General features: G+C 46.5%; 1 protein-coding gene across 1 annotated transcript in view; it reads right to left on the bottom strand.

Annotated features, from left to right (window-relative positions):
- The window catches only part of WNT3A (Wnt family member 3A), a gene marked incomplete at both ends in the record, with an annotated part of 89,022 nt that overhangs the window by 13,737 nt on the left and 47,307 nt on the right, over positions 1 to 27,978 (bottom strand). Inside the window, one exon of the mRNA XM_082479709.1 lies at positions 22,997 to 23,238. Within this exon, the coding sequence (XP_082335835.1) occupies positions 22,997 to 23,238 (242 nt within the window). The remainder of the gene's footprint in view (positions 1 to 22,996; positions 23,239 to 27,978) is intronic.

The raw sequence follows: 27,978 nt of genomic DNA, 5'->3' as shown, positions 1-27,978 counted from the left end.
CAGTGCTCCCCGCCACCCTCCGAGCCCTTGGTCTGTGCCGAGGGTGGGTCGAGGGCTGGAATGCTCTCGCTAATTAGCTACTGTCAAAATAACCCCAGGTGATCACAGGTAACCAGACCCCCAAGATAGGCAAATCAGCAGGACGGTCTGGTATCAGTAACCCAGGTCTGATACCTGCAAAGCAAACATCCCCCTATCTCCCTCTCTATCGCCCTATCTCTCTGTCGATCTAATCATTACCATGTATGTCTCCCTACCTACCCCGCTGAATGCAAGCACGTTTTATCTGTCTTTCTGTTGGCTTGGTCATGTGTGAAACACTCAGCGTCTGATCCCCACCCCCCCCTTGCTCCCCGCCATCCTTCTTCTGAAAATTTCACTGCCGTCTCGAGTCCTGAAGCAGCACGGTCCTCTCGGCCCATCCAACCGCCCCAAATTACCCCGACCCCTCGTCTTCCCCACCACCCGATGTCCCTGGGAGGCTCTAGACAAAAGGAAGCTGTGTGCCAATTGGGGGTTATTAGCGGAGATACAGCGAGCTCATTGTGGCAGGACCGAGTCCTTAATGAAAGGGGAAGGCGGAAAAGGAGTAGGGTGAAATTCTCCGGGGTGCGTTCCAGGTTAAAGGATCATTGGGGTCCCTTCTGGCCTTGGAAAGAAAAAAAAAAAAAAGACCACTATGCAAAACAGCCCCGCTGGTCAATAGGATACGGGGAAGAAAAAAAAATATATAATTGTATTCTGTTATCAGAAGCAACATGGTCGAACAAAAGGATCGCCTTCGCCCACCTGAGAATGGAATGTGAGGCTCCATTTCGCTGCTCTGATCGTATTTGACAGCCCCCCTCGAGACTGCCTGGTTGGTATGGCAAATCGTCCTTATTACCTGCTGGGGTGAATGAATCCCCCTTTGTGCTGGCACTGTCACGCTGCATTAGGTTGACAATGGCCCGAGATATTTTATATGAAATTTGCCCTCACTTGTGATTAGCCAGCACCAACTAAGTCATAGCAACCTAGAACTATGCATTGGCCGGGCCCCGTTGTCGGCCGAAAGGGAAATCCCTATTCAAATGGTTTAATAAAACAATCTAAAGGGCGTGTGAATCGTGAAAAGCATTTTCACTTTTCTCTTTAGCTTAATCTCATGGTCGCTGGGATATTGTGCTCTGAGCAGACCCCAGCAGGGTGTGGGCTAAGGTCCCCCATCAACTTCTTTTACAGCCTCCTTTTCTGCGAGTTAATGATATACCGGTGTGATTGCCTCCCGCAGCAAGAAGAAACACGCATTTGATGAAAAGGATGGACCTCCTAACACATCCTAAATGGCAACAATTTCTCATCCAAAGGTCACAGGTCATAACCTGGATTTTGAATCACCACCCAGATCTTTTTCAAAGCCCTGCTAAAGCTGAGGGATTCTGCAAGGCCGTTTTACACACACAGACACACACAGACGCACACACACACACACAGAGACACCGCGTTATCTCCGGAGGCTCCAGCTCTGCTTGAGGCCTGAGTTTAGTGCTTGGAAACAATTGGATTTTCCCCTGGTTTTGGGCTGCAGTTCGCTGCCTTTCACGTCCTCTCCGCCCTGGGTCGCGACGCAGGGAAACGCGCGAGCGGTGGGCGATGCAGAGACGCTTCGTCCCTCTGCGAGGCACCTCCTGAGCATCCCCGGAGGGTCACCCGGAGCTCAGCAGCACCCAGGGCACAAGCGAGACCCTCGGTTGAATCATCGGCTGGCCGTTCACCCCAAACCCGCTGTCTCCCAGCCCCGAGCATCACCTCCAGCAGAGGCTTCAAGGTCTCAAAACCCTTCCCACTCGCTCGCAGGTGTGGGAAGGCTCCCCCGGTGCCGACCCCTCCACGAGGAAGATCCCCCAAGATGCAGCCGCAGAGATTTGGCTGCCGAGCGGGGTGGGAGAAGGGGGCAGGAGAAGCCTCAGGTTCCCCTTTTACATTTCTGCTCCTCTTCCTCGCCCGGGGAGCGGAGGAAGGCAGCGGCAGCAGGTGCGGGGTCTCCGCAAGGCTAGCTGAAAGCCGGGTGCTCATCTTAACGTTTACCTCAACAGAGGAAATCTTCGCGTCTGCAAAATGAGGCTGGAAATCCCCGGGGAAACAAGCTCCCTCATGAACCTCCCGCAGCCCAGCTCCCAAGCGCAGGCGAAAGGAGAAGGGGAACCTTTTCTTTCCTCCTCTCTGTTTCCCCCCTTTTCCCACCACGAAGCCTCGGCCGGGTGGAGGGTTTCCTCCGTCGGTTGTGTGTCTAATATTCCCCCTCGCTTTTTTTTTTCCCCACCAGCAAGAAGAGCGGGGCTGTGGGGAAAGAGGCCCGGGCTCTCACGAGAGACCCTGTTGGCATCCGAAATCCACGTTAGCCTCTCCTAGAAGGCGTTCACACGAGCTGCGGTGTGCTTCCACTGCAGCTCCCCGCGTAATTGCAAGCTATCTGGGGCAAGGAGTGATTTTGTTATTATGCGCTTGTGCAGTATTTAGCACAATGGGGCCCTGATCTCTGCTTGGGGCCTCAGAGTCTACTGTAATACAAATAATTAACCATAATAGAGCTGGGCAAATATCTTAATAAAACCATGGAATCAATTTGAGGCAATTAAGCAATTTTTCGGCTTGCAGAAATTTTTGCTTTACAGGCTCAATTTGGAGCAGGGAGGGGGTTTTGGGTGCTGGGGGAACTGCTCACCCCCTCCCCCGCAGCAGGCTTTGGCAACCTTTTTTTTTTTTTTTTTTTTTTTTTCCTGTGGTTTTCAGTTTTACCCCACTGGGGAGGCGGAAATTTTTTATGCAGTTCCCAAAGCACAAAAGCCATTTTTTATAAAGGGCTCGTGAGAGGAAGCATGGTTTGGAGGCTGGATCTGTGCTTCCTAAGGGAGAAGGGGCTCAGCCCAAAACAGCGTGACTTTCCATCAGCTCCTCTGCCTGCCTCCGCCCCAGTTGCCCACCTCTGAAAGGCAGAACAACCATTATCTTCCCGCTTTCTAATCCCAAGCACTTGAGGACGCGACTAGCTGCTGAAGCAATGGGGATTGCGGATCTGTTTAGACAGAGAGGAATAAGAAAATTGCAAAGCCCCGGACACAGACTGGATGATTTACAAGCAATTATAAGTCAGCAGATAAGCTTTGGATGACAGATATTCTGATTATAGTTGAAGCTCTTGTACAATTTGCAAGCGGAAAAGGGAGCTAAATATATTGAACACTTGTCCAAAGTTGTATTCAGTTCTGTACTTGTCCATCACGGAGGGAGTGCATCTGAGGACGCTACAGCAAGGAGTGCGTCTTCTAGGGGTGGTAAACTAAGAAGTCTACTGGCTCACCCAACCAAAGCAGCAATGTCAAGAATGAACTACATCACCTTTTTCTGAAGGAAATAGCTATACCCTTCATAAACACATCCGCCAGATAATTGGGTGCAGAACTTGAACTTTTTCATGCATAGATCTTTTATGGCCAAGCCTTTGCAGGAACTCTCATGACCAACAGTCATGTTCTAAGAGGCATTGCCTTAAATCTTTCAGTTCTAGGAAGACACAATCAGAATAATCACAACAGCAAAAGTGAAAAAAAAATATATATCCATACACCATTGTGCATTGACAGTATGGCTAAAACGAGTTTGTGAACTAGTGATCAGCGTGGTGTTGGTCCTGGACATGGAAAAATGAGTCCTAGTACTTAAAAATTGAAGAAAAGGATCTGTACCACAACGCTTTCAAACTACACCTCACCCTCTACTGGGTGTCTGACCTAGTAGAGATTTGGTTTAGATACCACAAAGAGTTAGCCTGTTGTTCTGCTGGGCTGTGACATCAGTTTGATTTGGGAAGCCAAGCAAAAACACGCAAGGTGAATCTTTGGCTAGGAGATCACCTGGCAATCTGTCACACCAAGAATAAGACAAAGAGCTTGAGCTCTTGGTGAATATAAGACCACAGAAATGAGATAAACGGAAGTTTTCTGTCGGCTTCACTGTCAAATGATAGACAGGGGTCAATATCAAGAATAACATAGCCATAATTTGTATCTATGTGTGATTTAAATCAATGAAGCTCTCACACAGCGTCTACCTTGCCCCCACCAGTGCGAACGGGCTACTTGTCATGGACAACTGTCCACCCACTTGCCTGTGCCCACACTGGTGAAGCTGGTGGCATGCAGTTCTCATCCTGCGGTGTGGGCAACTGCCATGTGTTCTTATTGCAGGGACAAGGAGCTGGCTCAAGGAGTGAGCTGTCTTCAACTAGAACATCCAGCCTGCGTTAAGAGAATGGTCTGGGTTTTCTGATGCCCACCAAGAAGCTCTCAAAGATGATTTCTGTTCCTCACTGAGTCATGCAGATTTTTGAACCGGTGACCCCAAAACAATTTCAAAATTGTGGATAGATGTTGTTAAGACTCAGTTCTGCTGTTAGATGATGCCTCCCATAATCAGAACTGCAGCACAGCTGTTGCAGCAGGAGATAGCTGCTGGACCTCATAAAAAAACACCAAACCTGCTGTAGAAGCAAAGGATACCAAACACCTCCAGACAACTTTCTCAACCAGGCATTATTTGTATTCATAAGACAAGCTAATTTCATTAATCTTATGCTTACCCAGGTTTCTTAAGCTCGACTAACGCCCACCTACCTAATTACAGAGATGCCGTTTTCTCACCCAGCCCCGTGCCATGCACTCGTCAGCCCTCGTGGCGAGCGGAGCTGGAAGTGTGCAGAGATGCTCTCTCCCGTGGGGATGATCTCTTCCAGTCTGAACTGTACATGGGTTTTGTCCTCCCAGGCAAGGAAAACGATGGGCACCCAGAATGTGAATAACCTCCAGGTGGTGATTGGAGACCCTCTGAAGAAAGAGGGGGCTGTGATCGAGTGGGAGGAAGAGGCAGGTGCTGTGGGTTTTGATCCAGCTTCCATCTCTGTCTCTGGGTTTGTCTACGTTAACCCATTTTAAGCCAAATGATAACATTTGCTTTGATGAAGCACTCCCTTCCTCAGGCTATACATCATTACGGTATTTTTGCTTCTTCTCTTTCACATTGTGAGGCTTTTCCAGAGCTTTGCCTACCTGACTGCAAGAAAACTTGCATTTCCAGCTTATTTTTTTCATTCCCGCTGCTTTTAATTCACCAAATGCCTGTCTGCTCTTACATCACCCCTGCCTTCGTATTTGGCGACTGGACACGATGTTATTCCTGATTTTGCATCTTAAATACTCCTGTAGTTCTGCTACAGGTTGTTAAAGAGCATCCATACCCCACGGCTATGGGTGTGTGCGCTCCAGAGTTGGTGGGAACGACGCATGGCTCCTTATCCAGCATATTAAATTGGGGTGGGGGGGGGTGTAAGGAAGGGTGATGACCTGTTCTGCCTACATGGTCTTTGGTGACTTTAGTGGAAGGCACTCACCAAACTGCTGGAGGAACCCAGTACCTCAAGGGTTTACTGGCAGCGCACATCGCTTTCATCCCTGCCTATCTTACAGCAACAAAATCAAAGCTACGCATCCTGCCGTCTCTTGGGATGGGAGCTGCTAAAGATTCCTCTCTTGCTGTTAAATGTAAGCTCCCTTGGTGGCAACACTGCTGCTGCCCTGTGTAATGAGTGGGGGTAGATGATACGTGAAGTGCAAGGGGGGGAAAAAAAAGATCAACCCAGAACCCTTAGGAAATATCTTTGAAAATCAGTTACTGAATAAATCGGGTAAAGTAAAAAATATATTTTGGCCATCAGCGGAACAACACGGGGCCTGATTCTCCTCTGGGTGTGGTGTAAATCAAAATAACCTTTATCTAATTCAGTGGAGGTGGCAGAAAAGTTAAGCCAGTGTAATTAGGGGTGCATCTTGGTATAGGAGTATTTTTTTCCTACAACAACTTACTTTTTCTAATGAGACACCTCAATTATTTTGCAGGAAACTGATATCTAGATGCACTGGCAGGCTCAGCCCCTGCTCCAGAAAACCTTAAAATCATAGATATCAGACTTGGACCTTGCACCCTTCTGCCCAAAGGCAGGATCCACTCTGCCTAAACTATCCCTGACAGATGTTTGCCTAACCTGTTCTCGAAAACCTCCCAGGTCGGAGCTCCCACCCCTTCCCCAGGCAATCTATCCTCATGCTTCACTACCCTTACCGTTAGACCGCTCTTCCTAAAGTCTAGCCCCAGTCCCCCAGCTGCGATTGAAGTCGACGTGGAGGAGAACTTGTGAAATTAACCTGGGCAAACCGAAGGAGGAGGTGGAAGTGCAAGGAAGAGAGGAAAACGAAGTGATGCTGTGAAGTTGTGAAGCAGATCAGTGGCAGAGCTGGGAATAGAGCTCAGGTCCCTTGACTCCGTAACTTACGCCTGCGTAAGCGAGGGAGCCCTTACCTTATTAATCCCACTGGGTACCTCGCCTTTCTCCTGGCCTTTTTTTCTATGCTCCCTCTTCTCCCTCTCTTCCATCTCTCATGTTAATTTCCCTCTCCTTTCAGCACCTCACATGAGCCCTCGGAGGGAGAGGCTGTTGTAACACATGCAGTCTTCGACTGATTCATCCCTTTGCTTATACATGACTAAAACTCGTGCTATTTGTCTAACTATTTCGATTGATGAACATTTAATATGTAAAAAATTAATTAAAGTGTTATTCATAAAAAAGTATCTGGGCCAATTTAATTTTTTTTTTTTAAATACCCAAAGGGAATATTCCAATTAGAGACTAAATGCCAGAAAGCACTGTCAGATTTTTTCCACCCATCTCTAATCAAAGCAGCAGGTTTTGATATTATAAAGAAAAAGCCACCAAACCCACAACAATATTTACAGGCATTTGCTCTGCAGGTGCAGAGATCAGTCCTCAGAGAAACTGAGAACTTCCAGCTCTCGGTGGAAACCAGTGGAAGTTACTCTGAGGAGATGCCAACTACTTACCCAGAGCCAGCTCCTCACCTAGTGGATCTGTGCTAATGCTCTGATTGGAGAATTTGCTGAATCTTTCTAATCAGCTTGGTCCTGCAACCTTTAATCATGCAAATGGCACAGGTCTTCAGTGCAGTTCCAGACTTGCCAGCACAAGGCTCGCAGGACTGAGTACAGAACTGGGATTTGTGCTGGCACAACAAAGTTTCTGATGGTTATGGGCCTGAAAAAGCATCTCTCCAAACAGATGCTTCTCCCAGGTTAGCTGGGAGGAGTGAAAACTCTTGGGCTTGCATAATACATGGCCCAACAAGTCTCTTAGTGGACAACGTCATTCAGAAGCTTAGTGGTTATATTATTATTTCCTGCTTCTAGACAGGCAAGGGCTACCAAAATGAAGGAGTTTTAGATGGAAACCATAGCCCCCAAAACCACAGCAGACATCTGAATTTGTATATCCTAAAAGGACCAGCTTGGTTTGGTTCTTGGGAAAAGGCTGAGATCCAATCACCCAGTCTTCAGTTTAGCATCATCCAGACCCAACTCACAGCCTCGGTCAGAAAGTCTGGTCTCCAGCAGTTTCAGATAACTGTGTAATAGTGGTTCAGTTCAAAAGTCTGCCCAGGACAACTCCCCACAACAAGGTTGGGTGTGTTGTGTGCAGTGCACAGTGGGTGGTATAACAGCGAGGACACAAAAGTCTCGTGGGGCTTACAATAGGGTGCCACACCAGGCAATGCTGATGATGGCCCTTGGCTTCCCTACCCCTTCCCAGCCTCCTGCTGTCTGCCACAAACCACAAAAACTTGTGCACCCTAACACTGTCGGTGCTACCTAACAAACTTAACACTTTCAACAAAGCCTCGAGTACAGCAATGACCAATTTTGGCCACCCACATCCCAAGCAGACACCTTCAGCTGCTCCATGGCTGACATCTACCTACAGATTTTTGAGACCTTTTCAAGGCTTATCAAGACTTTTGAAAGTCTTGAAAGGCCTCCCTGTCATTCCAATGCAAGCCTGTAGAAATTTCAGAATTTTCCTCAAACTGGAGTGCTCATTTCCTGTCCACACCAAGGAACCCACAGCTGCCCTGCCAAAAACGAGGCTGACAGAAATGCTGTATAACACATGTAAGGAGTGGTCCCCAAACTCTCTAGCGGGAGGCTGTGGATGAGTCATGAGATTTGTTCTTCTTGGAGATTTCCAAGACCGTTTAACCCAAGTCTTCATTTCAGGCATTTTTATGAGGTCGTTGCAAATGCTCAGGCATTTGTGTCTTCAGAGGGAGATAGTCGGGCACCTGATGTATGTGTTGGTACGTGATTTACCTCCACGGAGCAGTAGCCTTGCAGTGCACACGTAGGAGCTGTTAGATATGCTAATACGTGAGCACAGGCCTCATCTTGAAATCTTAAGAGGGGATTAGAGCAGATGAGTCCTCATTTAGTTTTCCAGAACAGCGGCAGAGATAAATCTGGCTGCTCCTTTGCAGGGTGTTAAAGGGGGATTTCCTGGTGGGTGGGTCTCCTCAGTGGGGTATTATTGTATAGATGGTGGGGCGGGAAGGAATGGATTAAGCAACTGGCAATAGGATATGGAGCTTTTGCATGTGCTGACAATGGACATAAGCTGGGGAGGGTGGAAAGCTGTCAGTGGGCTGTAGGAAATCAGGTTTGGTTTCTGGCTTCTTCCTGGAGACCACACTGTTGCTCTTGAGCTGAGCATTACTCTACAGAAATTCAGCCATGGCTCCCGTGCTGGGTATGTCATCAGGGAGCAGTGACAGAGCTCAGACGTTGTGGACACTGCTGGACCTCCTGGTGTGGAAGGTGGTCAGCCAGTTGGAGCTGCTGAAGTTGGGTCACCCATGCACTACCCAATCCTATCCTGCAGTGGAGCAATGTCAATGCTGGTAAGAAATGTTGTGTGCCACCCATAAATCACTCCTGGGCCTTACCATCCTCTTGGCTTTCTTGAATATGCACAATTTTTCTGCTATGTTTCTTGGCTATGGTGAAGATTTTGGTATGCTTTTCTTCTAGTCTGCAAGTTTGGTCTTCTATTCTGGATAAGCATAGGTGCTGTGAGCATCACCATTGACTTTGGTGCTAATGTGGGGGATTGGTGGAAGCCTGCAGAGAGCTCAGGAACTGAGAGCAGAGCTGAGCAATGCAGACCTGAGAATGGGTTTCTACTTCACCCTGGAGATGTGGTCTTGTTTAGATAGGAGAGACCTTGGTGAGGAACTGCAGGGATCCTTCAAATTTCAGGGCCTGTGTTTGCCCTTTTTTTTTATGCCAAGTGCAATATGCCAGTCTCTGAAGCTCAAAGTCCTGTTGAGTAAATACATTTAACTCAAGAAGCAAAGTGTCCATGATCTGCAGATTCCCACAGTCTCCCAGAGCTGCTTAGAGATGAAGCACAGAAATGAAGAGCTCCCAGCTGGTAAACCCTACACAAAGAAGACGCATACTTCAGCCAGGCTGGTTAACCTCAGTTGGCTAAGTCAGGTTAAAACAGTTTTTAAGGCAAGGCAGTTTGTGTATTAGTTCAGATGAGTAGCTTAAGTTCAAGCTGTTAGGGCAGGAGTAGCTTCCCAGCAGCTCCTGAATCACATGTGGCTCTCTGACGTGGATATGGTTCTTTCCCTAGCTATGTTATGTGGTTAGTGAGCAGTAGGGCTATGTTGCCCGAGGGCTAGAAGCCCAGTATCGCTGGGCTGTATTACTCTGCGATGTGGCTTGCTTGCCCAAGCCAGCTCCAGAGACCCACTGTCATCTTCTGAGGTAATCCTGGTACACCTCTACCCTGGACCTCCTGACATACTTCACATGTGGCTCGTAGAGTGAAGAAAATCCACCATCCTGCACTGGGGTTCACCCTAAGCTGTCTGATCCCAATCAGTACCAAGCTTAGCTCTGCTGTTAATTTAAGCCAAACTACCTGGCTCAGTTGCCCAGTCTGAGTTAAGGACACCCTTCTTCTTCTGGCAGGGTTGGTGGAACCAAAGAAAAGTCTAAAACATCAGCAGGCATAAGACTAGATTAACAAACTAGCAAGTCAGCTCCACAGCCTCTCAAATGTCAGAAGACCCAGCCCTAGAAAGAAAAGCCAAATATACTTCCAGCTTCTGGTCAACCACATTAGTGGTCAACCCCATAAAATAGGAAAATACATGTAGTTAATAGTTCAGAGTGCTTGACGCAGTGACCTCATTGAGTTGCAACACGGGTGACTACAGCCTCTTTTCCAGTCGAGCTGTAATGCTGATACATGTATTTTTAAATTGCGTCTATCCTACTCTGCAGACTTTGAATAACTATTATTTTGTAGCCAGTACAGTGTACGAGGTTTGTCCCAGGGTTGTAATGGTGAGTATGGCTGTTTGAGCGGGGTATCATCCATTTATAAAGTATTTTCATGAAAAGTCCAATTAAACACGGAGATACTTTTGGATACTTTAAAAAAAAAATCCACAAAACTAACACCTTTTTCACTTTTCTTTTCTGTTCTTTTTGAAAAAAAAAAAAAACAAAAAACCAAACCCAAAACCAAACAAACACTGGCTTTATATCAGGTTGATCTAAAGATTTCTGGGAAGTCACAGTAATGTTAACATGAATAAAGAATAAAAGTATTAATGACTGATGGGACAGGAATATTCTGAAGGTTAGTGGCTGGCTTTGGTTGAAACAACGAGGTTTTAGGGAGAGTTTTTATTTCTTACATTTGATTATTCTTATATGTTGATTAGTGATGATTTGAAGCCTTGGGACAAACATTGGAAATATGGAACTGAAAACCAAGTTGGTGTTTTTCCGCTGGCTGAGAAGTTCAGAAACTTCGGTGTCTATCTGGCCTGTTGAGAACCAACACAAGAAGACAAGACTCCATTGTCTTGATCAATGGAAGTATAAAGTATTTTATGATAAGACATTTGTATCCTCATCAGCTCTTTTGTGGCCTGCAGGGATCAATGATACAGGGATGTGTCGGGACCACGGTTATAGTTAATAAAGCCATAAACAGAACTTTACAAAGCCTTATTATTTGCCAGGGTCTTGCCTTCAGAAGCTCACTAAGTCATCTCTGATGTGTTCAGGTGCAAGTGATGCACACATTAACTTTTGATTGAGAAGACACTGTGCTTAGGGAAGCTAAATACAGAGAATATTCCTCCTTTCAGATGCTGGGCACAGATGATACTTCAATTACAAACCTCACCAGAGTACCGCTGTGCTGGACACAGACTGAACATCTAACATAGACTGGGCATGCTCCACAGAGCTCCATACATCTCTCAAGATACATCTATGTCATCAAATCCATCTGTCAAAGAATCTATAGCCAAAATGCAGTGAGGAAAGCAGACTGAAAATGTTGTATGAAAGGAAACATCTTTCTCCACCAAACCAAACAGCACTAAAACACTTTTCCGCCTTTTGTTTCTTCTCCAAGAAGAATCTGTGCAATTTCCTGTTGGAGCATCTTCATGATAGGACTTAGCGTTTATAACGGGGGAGAATGAGTCATAGATTTGGGGCTTATCTGTTGCAGCTCTCATTTTATAGAGCTGTAAGGCTGCTTTATGAATTTAGAGGGGTCCTTAGGAGAGCACTGCTAATGTTTTGCTCTCAGTTAATCTGGATTTAGGCAGCCTGTCAAAATGAAGGAGTTTGGAGAGCATGTCATGCCTAAGGCGAGTAAGGAGGGCCAAGAAATCAAATTACCATATTATGAGAATTGCTGGTTTGTTTTAATTTTAAGACTTGAAAATCAGGTGGAAAAACGTCAGAACTTTTTTGTTTGTTTGCCGAGATAAAATCACTCAGCTTCAAAAATATCAAAACACTGCAATATTCTATCAAATATTAAAGGTACAGCAGTGTGCTGCTTTGATAGTTTAATGACTTTCTATTTTGACATAAGATCAAGCTCAAAATAAAAAGAAGCAAAGTGGCTTCTTTTCAAGAATTGAAATGAAACTATCCAAAATGTGCAAAACAAAAAAAGAAAGACAAAGCTGTGCTTTTTTGCTTTGAAACTGAGAGGGTCCTGCAAAACCTCTCCCTTTTGATGCAGCTGCCTTTTCTGACGGAAAACTGGCCCCCCAAAAATAAATATATTCATTTTTGACAAGGTATAGTATCTCCTAGGCTGGATCCTGTGTGCCTAGCCTAAGGGGTCTCCAACTTTTTTATGGCTTCGGGTGAACAGAAATATCTCCTTGTGCCCTCCCCACCCATTCACACTCCCACAACCTCCCTGTGGCAACAGCTTCCCTGGGAAAGTAGCATTATTAGGAAAGGATAAACCATAATTATTAGCTATCATTTAATGTGATTTAGCACCTGGAATAATGGAGAGGAAATTGTGCCAGATGCTTAGTCAACAAACTGCAGCCTACCAGGAAGCGTTCCATGAAGCATTACTGCCCTGTCGATCAAACTTGAGAGCAACAGTCATAAGCAGGCCAATAAAACTACCTAAACTATGCTGCAAGAGCTTCAAGGTCCTACATATGACCTACTTTGGTATCATTCTATTTGAAGTATCCACTCGTTTCTGTGGTGCGCTCTGCAGGAAGCTGAGATGCAGGGGAAAGAGGACCTGCTCCATTGTCTCCATCACAGCCAAAAGCACAGCCAGAACCAGAACCTCTCTTTTCTGCCTCGCTCCCCATCACTGGTCCAAGCTGGGTCTGAAGATGCTGGCCAAATAACAAGTACACTTTGTAAACTGTTTTTCTTCTCTAGGAAGGGTGAGATGAGTAAAGATGAAATAAAAAGAGAAAGACACTGTCCATTCCTCCACCCATGACCTGTACCCACTCTTGAGTTCCACCTCAAGCCTTGAGGACAGTTCTGTGTTTCCCAGAATCTGGTGGGCTCTCTGGCTTTCTGCTGTGTTTTGCCATCAGGTCACCTACATCCAAAGCTCCAGAGCTTCCCTGAGGTTCACTATGCCACCTTCTACTTTCTAAAAAAGCCTGCCTAAACCAAAACAAAGCCATGACAGTTTCCTTCAAGTCCTTCCCTAAAGCATGTCCATATTGTGATATATCTATAGCCTGCTTTTATGGGCACATCTTACAGTGATCTGCTGTAGGCAACACTCTCCAGAAGCATTTCAGTGACTTATGAGAGCATGTTGAAGGCGAGTGGGACATGCTACACCATACACTTCCCTGCTGAATGTCTTGGGGTCTACTTCACACAGTCCTCAGCAACCTTGGCTTCACCCATCTCATGCTGTTTTTCCAAAAAATGCCAATTCTGTGCAGCACCCCTGCCTACCCTGGAGCGGAGGAATTCCTTACCTACTTCATCTGGGTGTTGACTCCCATGAAGCTCTCTGATCCTGTGTCTTTGCATCTCCCAAGACTTTGGAGCCCTCCAAAAGCCTGCTTTCCTGATTTGTCCTCGCTGCTCAATCTTAAGTCAACTGTTCCCTAATCATTCCTATGAGCACATCGTTCACATGCACAACAGAAATCCAAACACAGTCATAACAATCCTTTGGAACCATTCCCTCTCCTGGTGGCTGACCTCTTCCTCTTTGTTAATCCTATGGATCTTCTTGGATGACGAGTCCTTCCTTTGAAGGAGGTGCTCCCTGAAAGATGGGGCTGAGGGAGCAAGGAACGAGAGAAGTTGATCCATCAAGGTGCATGCTTCCTTCTGCAGCAGACCTTAGCAGGGAACATGCTATCCTATCTCCTGCCGTAAAGTGCCTCAGCTCTCTGGCTTGTCTGCCCTGTCTGCCCTGCAGGAGACAGCCCCCTTCCCCTGTCGTGCAAGCCCATAGCACAGAAAGAAGCATGCAGGGCATCTTTATATGCCCTGTTTTTCCTCTTGCTGCTCTGTCATGTCTGCTCAGGGAGGAATAGGAAGAACTTATCTGTTTGTTATACAGGAATCCAATCAGATGATCCCACAGCCCCTTCTGGCCTTAAAATCCCTGCCTCTATTCAGCACTGCCAGCTCATAACGCATCTCACAGGGAAGAAAAGCCACATTCACGGACTTGGATCCCTCTTTGTCAGAAGACTTTGCTTGTTTTGGCTGTTTGGTAGATAGGAGCACGGGCAGACACATGTCTAGCTCCCCAACCAGGGAAACCCACCCATGCGGACCTGAGGACGGTGCACCCCGGTTCAGCACCCATCCCGTAGCGGCGCTTAGGAGTGAAAACCACCGCGTCCCCCTTCCCCCCAGCGCCTGGATGAAGGCGACCAAGCCTCTGCCGTCCCCGTTTCCCTCCCTGGCTCCCATCCAGCGCCGAGGGCCCATTTGGGGCCGGGATTCTCCCGGGACAAAGGGATGCTAATCAGCTCCCTCTACTGTTCCCTTTTGTCTAGGACTAGCTCCCACGCTTGGACTTGGCACTCTGGGATGCGGCAGAGGGAGCTCCTTGTTGCAACCAGCCTGATCCCAGTTGGGGAATGCAATGTACCCAGCAGGGAAAAGGGAGGAAGGGGAGGGGAGGGGGAAGGAAATAAATCTATAACTCCGCACAGCCCGTTCCCTGCCAGCCCATCGCATTGTACACGCCGCCCGAGGCAGAAGTTTCCACTGCCTCCCGCCGCCGGGAGAGACGCCACCACCGGTTTTGTAGCCACGGGCTGTCTTGTTCCTTCTCCCCTCCCTGATCCCCCGTCTAATGTTTTAGTCGCCAGAAAAATCTCCATGTCAGGGCTGACAGATGAGGGTTGGTGCAGTGGGAGGTAGAAGGAGCAGTGAAAGCAAAGAGGATCAGCTCCTGGCAGTGCTGCCATTTCCTTTTCGCCATCACAGCTCTCCCGGCTTTGCAGCCTGCGTCTGGGTGTTGACCGTTTACAACTGTTTACATGGGCTGCCCAGAGAACCGTACAGATGCACAAGAGCCAGATCTTTATCCCAGGATCACTTTGCAGGTGGAGAGGTGATGAGGTCAGGGCCTTTCGCTGAGCCCAGGCAACCCTTGAGCCCACCAAACCCAGACCATGCGCCGCCTCCAGTTGATTCACCTGATTGCATTGGGGATGGAGAGGCAAATGCAGCCAGATTTGATGTTAACCATAGTCTTCTGGATGCTACCGTACCAGAAGGCTGTCCAGTGCTTGCCCTTGAACACCCCTGAAGTCACAAAAGGCTGAAGTGGCCTCTTCTAATGGTGACCAGGCCATCCAGCAGCTCTGGCAGTAAGAGAAGGAGCTCCTCTGCCACCTCATTGGTATCCTGCTCCCAAAGGCTGGAGGACTAACACATTGGCAAGCTTCCTCAGCATCTCTCTTTGCTGCCGTTGCAACTTGCAGCTCTTTCCAAGGCTCAGCAGAAGCTGCTAATCTCCTGGTGCTGATGTGGACTACAAACCAGAGATGTGGCTACAGCTCATCTAGACCTCCCCAAACTGCATTTCCTCCTTGATGCTGCTGCCTGTACTGAGCTAACTAGGCAACAGCCAGTTCAGAAATGCTGTAACCATGAGTATGGACTACCTGCGGGCTGGAACGTGGACTCAGGCAATGCAGAGATATGCTGGCACTTACAACTGTCTCATCCCCTGCAGTAATCCTCAGCTTGATCTTCAGGCTCGATTTACACTGACACTAAACACAACTGATGCTTCTGTCTTGAGCCAGGATCTGCCAGTCTTTTTCTCGGCAGCATTGGCAAATCTCTGGCCCGCAGTATTTATGCATCTTGACGGCTGAGTGGAGCTTGCATAGTCACATTTTCAATCCTGATCCTTCCAGTTTCCTTCCCCATAGTTACAGGGTAGAGTTTGTAGATCTCCGTTGTTGATACCAGGGCAGCTGCCCAAATTGCCATTAGCGGAGAGGTAGACGGGGTGTGGTTGGAAATCAGATCCTCTTGGGAAGAGTTTCATGAGAGAGCAGAGAGTACCTCCTACATGTAACTAACCTCCTGGATGGATCAGTATCTTGTGGCTTTCTGCTCATGCCTTACTTTATTGCAGAAGTGGAGAAGTCTGATCTAGAGCAGGGAAAGGGGGGGAAGCATTTGGCACGGAGACAACTGAGATGCCAGAACGCCACCAGGAAAATATTATGAGGTCTGCTAAACATATTAATTTTAAATCATGCAAGACATTATGAGATGGGATTATGCCTGAAATAGCAAGGGACTGACTGTATTCAGTGGTCCAGAAGATCCTTTTCAGTGCCATGCTCTTGCATGAGTAAAATGGCCTCTGCAACAGAGGCTGAATGTCAGGACTGCTTTCTAACAGGAGAAAGACGGAGGGTGGGAACTATCTGCCCCCAAACTAGGCCTCTAAGAAATACACATGGAAGTCTGAGCCTGTAGCCCTAGGCTTCCTCTATAGTCAATGGAGAGAAATAAACATCTTGGTATGATTCATGTTATCCTGAGATAGGTGTCTAAGATAGGTCAGATGAATTGCGCTCTGGAGATGCCGATTGCTCTCCACTGACTACGAAGGGAGCCTGGGGTGACTAGCTCAGACTTTGACATCTAACTTTGGTAGATGAGATCAGCCCTATCAGAGAGCCTGTGCAGCGATATTGTTACGACACAGCAAGAAAAAAATACAGAGGAGACTTGTGTCTCCCAGGTATTATAACTGAATTTAAAAGCCTTGTTCCATTCTTGCTAAACCCAGGGAAAAAAACACATGGATTTTGCTAGACACAAGATAAGCTTTCTCATCCACGGTAGTAACAGGGACAAAGGAGTCAATCCATGAACACAGCAATATTTTGGCTTTCTTGAGAGAGATGAGACATGGGCCTTATCCCCAAAGATGTAGAGTCCAAAATAAGCCTAGCTGCAAAGGTAACAGTGCCCAGCATCCCATATGAAACTGGATGTGACTCTAATCCCACATCTCTCATGAGCTAGACAAATGCCTGCTTTGCCCTTCATGCAGTCCCTGGGAGCAGGAGTCTTCTCATCAAGAGCCGGTCTCCCTGGACTCCCTCGGTGTTTGAGGGAGAGATGTAGAAACTTCAGGGTGTGAATAATTTAATCCTAACTGTCTACAATACATCAGATGAATCATGCCTCAGAGGACCCCAGCATCAGATGGAACTCCCTTGACCTGTCTTGCTGTCTGACATAATGAACCAAAACTTTTGCTGACCCACTGTTCTTCTGCAGACCTCATTTTTAACTTTTTATAAAGTGTAAGTAGCAAAGAAAATGTTCTGTTTTAGAAGAGTTATTCTGAATCTAGCAAAGGAAAATAGAGTGGCTGGTTGTCAACACCAGAGCAATGTCACATTAGAAGTGAGGAGACTTGTAAAAGGGGAGGTAGATAGTGTGCCTGTCTCTTGGTGGTATGTCAAGACAAGATGTCCTTTGGGAAGAGAGGTCATAGTCAAATCTAGATTTTGGTTTCATTCCAGAAGTCTTGAGCTGAAGTTCTCCACTCTGCATCATGCAAGGATAATCTGACAGTCCTAGCAGGCTATAAACATGCACTGTGCGCTCTACTGCAGGAAGGAAAGAGGCATTTGAGATCCAGAGATCTTATATCTCTTCCAATAACACACTGTTGTTGCTACTCCTTTCCATTGCCAGATGGCCTTCAAGAGATTATTTGGTATCATTTTCTGAAGGACACTACCGTGTCTATAGGACAGTGTCATCTTCAAGAACATAATGAGCGAAGGTAATTGTAATTTTTCATGGTCTGCCTGGTTAAGATGACAAGGGGATCCCATCTCATTCCATCCCACCTTGATTTGAGTAGGAAGTGCTGGAAGGCAAGACATCTACCCAGTTTAATAATGAAGCAATCAAGTGGCCTCAAATACTCCATATTTCATTCCGTGCTGGTGACTGCACAGACAGGAGCTCTATCAATAACATCTCTTTGCTGGACAGGAACGGGGTTAACCGAGGGAGGTACAAACAGTGGGTCACTCCACTGCTTTTGTGGCTCTCATCATTTGCCTTCTAGCAGGGGCAATGGCCAACAATTATTTCCGGAATGAATTTATGCCTCCGAGCCTCCACATCACCCATTAGGCTCTCATTTGTCCAGCGGGGAATTTGATATATGTCCTCAGAGGGCACATCCGACGGGCGCAGACACTTGACAAAGCAACGGGATGCGCGCACCCGCCCTGGCTCGTTCAAACCCCCTCGCACGCCGGCAAACGCCCCGACGTACAAAAAGGGACGGTGTGGCTTCCCAAGGTTGCACGAGTGTTAAACTCTAATAAACAAGCCCCGTCGGCGAAAGCTGAAAGAATCTGAGCCCTCCCCAACAAAGCATTTAATCCAGTTTGGCGTAACCTTTGACATTATTAGGGATCACAGTGACCCTAATCCAATCAGATTGATTAACTAAAGCGAAGACCCCATAAGCTGACCCCCCTCTGGCCTCTGCTATTTAGTCCTGACCAAACAGTGGGAGAGACGTGCCGTATTTACACCACAATGGGTCCGCGCTGAGAACCTGTTTCATTACAGAGCGACTTAAACTCCCATTACTCCATCAATGTATCATTCTTCAATAGTTCATTAAAAGCTGCTCCTCCACAATAACTATTAACCATTTCTCAGTCCAGCTGGCAGGTTTAAAGCCCCAGCCAGTCTTTAGCAGAAGGAGGTGGGAGTGAGTGAAAGAAATAGATAGACAAGGGCTCCCTTTTTAAATTTAAACGAACTGGGGGCTTAAATAGTTTGAGGTAATTTACTTTTATTGAATGGGGGAAGGAGAGGGAGGAAACTTTTATTTTGACTTAATTATGTGCTGAGGTCCTTTAAAGAGACAGGGTCATGATAAGTTTTTATTGTATTACTTCTCTTGAGATCAGTTCATATTTCTGCCCAGAGGAGTTTCAAAGAGAGTTCACACGGCATTGAGAGACTAGAAAATGCACCACAACTTAAACACGAACAGTGTCTTCAGTCCATAAAAGTTAAAAATGGGGTGAAAAAACACAATTCCCAGTAAACGTCACTTACGTCGGAGATGGCAAATGCTTTTTAGGTTGCACAGTTCACTTTCTGTTGCCAGGGATGGCATGTCCCTCTACTACATCCTCCAAAGTTTTATCCTGTACAGTTTTACAGGCAACTCAAAAATCTCCTATTGTCCTTGGGAAACTGAAAGATACAGCAACTGCCTTACAAACTGCCAAAGCTCTCAGGTAAGCAGCTGGGCACGAGCTGTGGGTAAGGTGGTCACTTAAGGTCGTGTGGCTACAGCTGCGTTCTGCTCCACTGCTTTACACAATACAGGTGAAGAAACAAAGGAGAACAATTATTTTCCTCTAGAAATTACTCTGTTAGAAAAGTTCAAGTGAGGGGGTTCTTCTCGACGTCCAGTAGTTGAGATTTGAGCTTCTGGGAGATTAGAAATCATACGAACTGTAGCCCCTTATATATGACTGATAGATGGATAGGCAGGTTCAGGTAAAGGAAAAGAGCCCAGGATCACTTCTTTTCCTATATAAGCATCCTGTTTTTTTCATTCCCAATAGTTTAGGGCACCCACGCCACCTATTTCCTAGTGCTTTGCAAGAAAGACCCAACAGTGGCACCTAGCTGAGTATTTCTCCATGAGGTGGCACAGCTGCTCACATGCTCCCAAGACCACAAAGGAGGAGAAAAACCCTCTTCCAACAGTCTTGTAGCAACTTCACCGCCTGCTAATGCCTGAATCATTCCCCATGCAGGTAGCACAGCACAGCGAGGAAGGTGACTCTGTTCTCTTTGAACAGGGAGGATTTATTCCACAGCCAAGGACAGGCAAAACTGAGCAACTGAATAGCTGGATGGGATGGGGGACTTCTGCTCTTCACGTGTCCTGAGTGACATATGAAGAGCTAGAGTGATTTATGGCCAAGCTTGTCAAGTATTGCCTCCGAATAGCAGCAGGTCTGGACCCCCTGAACATCACCGTTCCTTGTAGCTGGGCTCATGAATGCCAGTGCTGTTTAATATGCGATTCATTTTGCCTGGCTATGGAAATGTTAAAAAAGTAATATACATGAATATAGTTGTAGCTAAAACAGGTGGGATTTCCTTCCATAGCAGGAAGGGGAAAAAGAGACTCGTTTCAGACGAGATATCAGCGTATGGCTTTTAACAGGACCAGAGTCTGGTGACAGTTTGGCACCGCTGAATCACAGCTCAAGCCTAGCCCTGAATTAGCAATGAGAGACCAAAGCAGCGAGGGCAGCCCAGACAGTGAGGCAGCCTCAGTGAGATTTGGGCCTAGAAAGTATTTCCTGAAGGCATTAAAATCGGTCCTTTTTAATGAAAGACTTGCAGATAGTCATGTAAGGCAAAAGCGAGTTGCTTTAGTGACTCTGCTGGTTTGTGCTGAGGGAGGATGGGGTCCCTATTGACTCAAACGAGCAGCTGGAGTTAGATCTTGGGTGACTTAAAATCCAAGCTGCAAAGTAGAGTTTTGGAGTTTTGCTCGCTTTCTTTCTTTCTCTCCTTTTCTTCTTCACTCTTTCTGGGTAGGAGCTCAAATATGTTCTTACCCTGGGGGATCTGCCGCACAAGAATGCGACTGAGCTGTTTTTTTTTCTCCCCCCCTCCTGCTGTAGGTGAAGCAAAACTGAAGGGTGGTTTGATTCTCCCTCAAGGAACAACATTCTTCAGTTATGAAATCGTCCCAGCCTTCTTTCCCTCCCTGAGCCCGACTACCGAAAGCCTGCAGTCTCAAGTAGGGACAGACCCTTCGTGTCGACACCATTGTGAGATAAGAGCGTTTGGCAGCTTGTGGGATGGGGGTTCCTTCGGTCAGCAAGGAGATGAGGATCGCTTTCCTCATGCACAGGGTAAAATTGTTACAGGAGATGTGGAGCGTCTAATCCGAGACCATCTGGGAGCACGTGGTGCTCCATGTGTCCTTGAGGACATCCAGCCTTGTGACGAGGCAAAGACATTGGGTTATTTGTCTCGCTTACTGCCTGTGCCCAGTCAATGACCTTAGGCAAGTCATGCTGGGCTTGTGTGTGTGGGAGAAATATTCAGTTTGGCTGTGCTGGCCTAGTTCAACCTAAGGGTGATGTACCCAGAACAGGTGTTTTAATTGCATGCAAAACATTGTGGTATGACACTTAGATATGGGCTTAATTATTTTGGGATGATCTCTCACCACTAAACCCAAATAGTGACCCCAACATTAATATGGTGCTTCAGCTCCCCAGCTCTAATGGGATAACCCCACCAGCTGAAACCACCCGTTCTCCTGCTGAGTGCATGTAAAATGCCTGTTCTGGCTGGTGGAGGCCATGCCACGAGACAAATCAAGGCTTTGCTCCCTCTTGGCTACACTATTTTTCAAAATTCCTTCAAGAGGAAATGCCCACGTCTCTTCTGAGTAATGCAGCAGGGGAAAACCAAACAACACCCCGATGTCCAGATGGCAAGGACGTGCCCTGAGGTGGGTACAGTTCAGCTACATACACCAACTCAGGAGATTCCCTGAAACTATCCCAGGTGTCCCCTTTTCTCTCATACAGGGTCAAAGGGTGCTACTCCGCAATTCAAAACAAAGTAATTCCAGCTCTTGGATTGTCAGGAACTGGTAACCGTTACTCTTTTGCAAAACCAAAGAAAGGGAGAAAGGGAGAAAGGGAGAAAGGGAGAAAGGGAAAGGTAAAGGGAAAGAGAGAAAGAGAAAGAGGAAGAGGAAGAGGAAGAGGAAGAGGAAGAGGAAGAGGAAGAGGAAGAGGAAGAGGAAGAGGAAGAGGAAGAGAAAGAGGAAGAGGAAGAGGAAGAGGAAGAGGAAGAGAAAGAGAAAGAGAAAGAGAAAGAGAAAGAGAAAGAGAAAGAGAAAGAGAAAGAGAAAGGAAGGAAGGAAGGAAGGAAGGAAGGAAGGAAGGAAGGAAGGAAGGAAGGAAGGAAGGAAGGAAGGAAGGAAGGAAGGAAGGAAGGAAGGAAATATTATTTCCAAGCCTCTTCTGCTGGTGCTCTCCTCAGAGAAAGCAGCCGTATTCCTGCACAGCTCTGCACAGGGCACCTGGACTCACCATCTGGGCAGGAATCAAATGCAAAGCGAGTCCGCCTCTTGGACGAACCCCTTTGTGCTAAAGGGAAAGGCAGAGCTTGACCCAGACTTACTGAGACCTGCAGGAGCAGGCTGGACTTTAAAAAGCATGCTATGAGGGCAAAGAAGGATAAAACATTTCTTATGGGCTAAAAGAGGTCCCTGCCAACTCATAGGGAAAGAGACCAGATACTCAAGAGTCAGCCAAGTGCTTAAATCCCACTGCATTAAACAACGTAGGGCAAAACATCTCTAAGAGCTCTCACTTATATCAATGGGTGCTGTGTCAAAATTAGTTGCCTAAATTGACACCCTGTCTTAATTTGCCACGTTCATAACCAATGAAAGCAGAACCATTAATTAATGGCGATTTCCTCAGGCCTTTGATCTTCATTGTATCCCATTATGGTACCAAAAATGATGTTATCTGATAAGTCCAGCCCCTAGGAACCATCCCCAACAGCCCTTCATTTCCCCTTTGCAGTCATCGAGAGAACTGAAAATGCGGCATGAAATGCTGTGGGGTCAGAAAAGGAGCCAGACGTTCAGTTTGACCACTGAAAACACAATAATCCTTTGTTTTCCTTCCAAGGGACATAGGATAATTCGTGTTGAAAGGGACCATGGGAGATCTCTAGTCGAACCTCCTGCTCTCTGCCCACTGCCAAATGGAGCACTTCCCAGTTTTCTGGGTCACCTACACAATCCCAGTAGAGGTTTGAGGTAGAAGTAGCGGTTACCTGTGACTGGCTGTTGTCTGTACAATGGAGGTGGTGGGTAACCATCCTCCTTACATTGGGGAGGCACAGATTTACTTGCTATCCCTATGACAAGGCTTAATTATCTTGTCTTTACGAAAGAACTTCTGGGTCAGGTTGGAACTGCTTGGATGAGGTCCTGGGCAAACAAAATTTTCCCTGCCTGTGTCACATGTCTCCTTTATCAAGCTTAATTCCTGTCTCCAGCAGCCCATTTTACATGGCATTTATCACAAGCAAATGAATTCACAATAGATTTCTCAGGATCTCGGCCGCTACTCCACCACGGATGTTGCTGTTGCCAAACCCGTAGCACTGAACTCACCTTTATCTAGCACGGGCCCAAAGATGGCTAAGCTGTCATTGACGGTCGTGCAGTTCCACCTCCTCCCTCGAAATTGGTGTTGGCATTCCTGGATCCCAATCTTTACCCCTTCTGCTACGCTGGGCATGATCTCCACATAGTTCCGACAGAAACGTAGCTGCTTGGGTACCAGTCCTGGGATGCTCCCGCAGAGGATGGGCTGCGTTCCCAGAGAGGAATACTGGTGACCGATTGCCAAGGACCTGATAAAAAAAAACAAACAAAAAAAAAAAAAAAACACAAGGAAAAAGAGATGCTGTCAAGCTGGCTTGCACCTTTGTTTTTGATTCACAAGAATTGGGACAGAAAATTCACATCTTCATTCCCCTCTCCAGAAAATGACCTTTTCACTGTCATCCCTCCTTAGAACAACATCATCTCTCTCCTAAAGCTCCCTACAGGCCCCAGAAGGAAACAACTCTACCTTTAATATCTTCCTTCCCTTTTCTTCATCCTCTCAAGCCTTAATCCATCATTCTGCTGCTTCTTCCCAAAGATGCTCAGCTCATACAGGTAGTTTACTTTGCAACCAGAGGGTCAAACCCATATTTCTTTATTCGAAAGCCAAGCACACCTGTACAAGAGCAGGTAGGTTTTATCGGAAATTTTGGCAGCTAAAGAATCCCATGGATTAGATTAGTCGAAAACACCTTCAGAGCTACACAGAGGGATAACACCAACATTAGAAGAAACCATGCACCAAGTCTTTGGAAGGAGAACAACAAAAATTGAGAACCATCATACAGCTCAGCAGTGTACCTGGTACGTTTGAGCCTTACCAGGTAACTTCTCTGCACTGCAACTGATTCAAGCAGTTTGGACCTTGAGAACTTAAAAACCCCAACTCTGACCTAAATGCTGCAGGAGTGTTTCATAAACTCATTACCCCATGATGCTTTCATGAGCAGTTACATTTCCTGTGCTGTAGAGGGAAGAGGATGGAAATATAGCCCTGCTGGATTAGAAGCAACCTGGGGGAAAAACTCTCCTATGGCTTAATATGGGTACAACATCATAGAATCATAGAATGATTAGAGGTGGAAGGGATCTTAAAGATCATTGAGTTCCAAACCCCTGCCATAGGCAGGGACACCTCCCACCAGCCCAGGTTGCTCCAAGCCCCATCCAAACTGGCCTTGAACACCTCCAGGGATGGGGCAGCCACAACTTCTCTGGGCAGCCTGCGCCAGGGGCTCACCACCCTCACAGTAAATAATTTCTTCCTAATATCTCATCTAAATCTCCCCACTTCCAGTTTAAAACCGTTACCCCTCATCCTATTGCTCCACTCCCTGATCAAGAGTGCCTCCCCAGCTCTCCTGGAGCCACTTTAGGTACTGGAAGGGGCTCTGAGGTCTCCCGAGAGACTTCTCTTCTCCAGGCTGAACAACTCCAACTCTCCCAGCCTGTCCTCACAGAAAGGTGATATGTTACTCCCCTGTGTGAACAACTGCACCCATATTCATGCATAGGTGCATACAAGTTTGGAGCCATGGCTCCTTGAAAGTATCGTCTAGAAAGGGTTTTCTACTGTTTAACAAAGCATTTCCACACCTGCTTAATCCAAGCATGTGCTTTGCCAAGCTTAATACTGGGGCTTTCTAATATGGGTGAAATGTTCTAAAAATAAATCATTTAAATGGTTGTCAGTGCCCTTGTGGATATTAATTAAGCAGATTTTCACTTTACTTTCACACCAGTTTAAATTTGGGAATTTTCAAAGGTATGGTTCTATTTTCACAAAAATAATGCCAGGTTTCCTGTACTGTCAGAGGACATGGAGAGCCGGCTTTGACTATCAATCTATAAATTGCTTTAGTTAAAGGGAGGAGAGTGTAATTAAAAAAAAACCAACAAACCACCAACAAAACTTGAGTGCAAATTCTGTGCTCAGCCAAATGGATGTCTGTTGAAAGGAGTGTCCATGAACCATTATGTTGGTTGAAGCCTTAGAGACAAACGAGTCAGCTATGCAGAGAGATCAGCAGATATGTAGCTAATTAGATAGATTTTTAAAGTGTTTTTACTGGTACTTCTAATAATAACCTTGATTACTAAAACTGAAGGGATTTTTAGAGTATAATTTCCTTTTCTTCTAATTAAATCTCTTGATTGACTTTTCTTCTCAGAATTAATGACAAACAGAAACCTGTCTGGGCAGCATGTATTTCTGTTTACATTCATTTTTGCTATGTGGTTTTCATTTGGGAACAGGCTGGTGCATTTGAATTATCAACAGGGCAGTCAGGGAATATGCCTTCACTCTCTGATGAAAATGAAAAAAAAGTACAAGAATTCATAGAATCATGGAATCATAGAATGGTTTAGGTTGGAAGGGACTTCAAAGGTCATCTAGTTCCAACCCCCTGCCATGGGCAGGGACACCTCCCACCAGCCCAGGTTGCTCAAAGCCCCATCCAACCTGGCCTTGAACACCTCCAGGGATGGAGCTTCCACAACTTCTCTGGGCAACCTGGGCCAGGGGCTCACCACCTTCAGAGTGAAAAATTTCCTTCTAATATCTGATCTAAATCTCCCTTCTTCCAGTTTGAAGCCATTCCCCCTTGTCCTATCACTACATGCCCTTGTAAAAAGTCCTTCCCCAGCTCTCCTGTAGACCCTTTAGGGGCTGGAAGGCCACAATAAGGTATCCCCAGAGCTTTCTCTTCTCCAGACTGAACAACCCCAACTCTCTCAGCCTGTCTTCATAGGGGAGGTGCTCCAACCCCCTGATCATCTTTGTGGCCCTCCTCTGGACTCGCTCCAACAGGTCATTGCTAGAATTCATAAGAAAATTATCTTGACTTTAGCAGTTCTCTGGGCTAGGATAAAAATGTTTTAAAATCTCTGTCCTTTTTATGGGAGAAGGGTGCTTGCAGTCAGTTAGATCCCATCCTTGTGGGTACCTGGGCAAGATGGGACAGCAGTGAAAAGGAGATGGGCATGCAGATGGTCAGGTACCAGGGGATTTTAGGCTGAACTCGGTGGCTTTGCTAAGTGTGCGTAGACTTGGCTTTACAAACCAGTCCTTTCCAGGCAGGTGAGACATAGGAACATCAGTTTCTGGATCCCAAGTGGCTCTAGGTAGAAGTCTAGCACCAAGATAATCATCTCAGCCAAGACAGTGCCCTCCAAGACATCGCCCAGTAAATGAAGTTTAGATGAGCAAGGTAGAAGTTGCCTGGGAAAGTGAAAGTTTTTCAGCTGATTTCATACAACTGAGGTGCTTCTTTCCACCTCAGCTGCACTTTTGGAAGAAGGCTGATCTCACCTAACATTAGAGGACAATTCATCCTACCCCAGGGAGGGAGGGTGAGCAAAGTAGCATGAACTGCTCCCCAGAACTTCCTCTCTCCTTCCATTGCGTTAAAAGAAGGTGACAGGCAGCTCACATTGACTAGGAACTCTGTTCATCGCACCTGTCTTCTGATGTCTGCAACATGGACATCTCCAGCTCATCTACTCACCCCAGCCTGCTTTTGTAATCAGTCAGTGGAGAGAAACAAGCGCTTCTAGGGCACGATTCATCTGCTCAATATTAGATGTCTGCTTTGGGATCAGGTGAATCATGGCCTTGCCTCCATTGACTGTATTGGCTAGACTATCAAGAGAGCCTGGGTGACTGGTTGAGTGGGATATGTCTGCACTGTAAAAGTCTCCAGATGAATCATGCCACGATACTGAACAACTGGGATGGCTAAGTTCCTTGAAAAAAGTCCCACCCAGGAAAGCTAGGTGCTGTGTTGAAGTCCATGCAAAGAGCTCAGCTGTCGGAAGGAGGCAAGTTCCTGCAGGAGCATGCAGGAACCCACAGGACAAGACCAAGGAAAGGACCCAGTTAATGTGTTTTCCCTATCTAAGCGGCTTGATGTGGGTTTTCTTGAGCTTTAGATTAATTCAGAGAACAACTAGTGGCAGAAAAGCACCTGTGAAATGGAGCCTCTGCCAAGCCAAAGGGTGTTTTCATTTTGACTGCACTGCGTACATTTTTGTTTCATTAAGTTATATACAAAACACTGGGTCACAACTTCTGGACTAAAGGCACCTTCTAAAACACTGTTTCAGGCTTCAGAGGACTTGAGTGAGTTGCCTCTGTGGCCTTGTTGGGAATGGGGAGTCTTAGGGTATCACATCTCCAAATCCCGACCCATTCAACACCCTGAGGGCTGGGAGCTAAGGAGGTATTCACAGATGCCAACTTCAGGCTCGGAGCTAGATGGTCCTATCTCTGTAAACAATGGGAAGGGATAGATGCCTTCACCGAAGCTTCCAGAAAAGAGCACTAACTTAGGTGCTCTGACTTGTCTCTCAGAGAATAGTTCAGCCACTGACTATACAGGGAGTCCAGGATGTGGACACTTTCCAGCCTCTAAAGTTAACTTTGGTGGAAACATCTGTAGAGCTTGTTCCCACAACAACTAGAGTCACCAGCATCCTTCCCACAGCATTCAGAAGTGCCCTACCCAGTTCCCACCAAAGATGAAGTATCTACTGAGACAGAATCAACCTGCTGTAGGCTCCATCCATCATGTTGTGAAGCCAGGAAGACTTTCTTGAGCTATTTCAATAGGACCGGGATGAAATTTTAGGATTCTAGTCTCCTAAGTTTTAATGTATGTGAACAGGCAAACATATGCCCGTCTATGTTTTTTGGTGGTTACTACAGTGGTAGAGTGAAAACACCAGTCATAGGAAGAGGAGTTTATAGGTTGGTGCCCTCAACTATTCGTTTCCGTTGCTGGGAAGATCATCTAAGATAACAAAAAAATAAAAACATGTAGAAATACTTCTAATTGCTTTTCACACTGCTCCCTTCTCAATAAACAACGGGGAACAAGGATGGAAACAGTCACACCTTGCTTTGATCTGTGTTACAGTCTGGAAAGTTTAATCTGCAAAAGACAATCTCCAGCAAGAGTTTTGTTCTCAAGGCGTCATCAGGC

The sequence above is a fragment of the Vanellus vanellus genome (genome assembly GCF_965231255.1).
Source record: "Vanellus vanellus genome assembly, chromosome: 2".
Lineage (NCBI taxonomy): Eukaryota > Metazoa > Chordata > Aves > Charadriiformes > Charadriidae > Vanellus > Vanellus vanellus.
The sequence above is the reverse complement of the archived record's forward strand: the minus strand, read 5'-3'. Positions and strand labels throughout refer to the sequence as shown.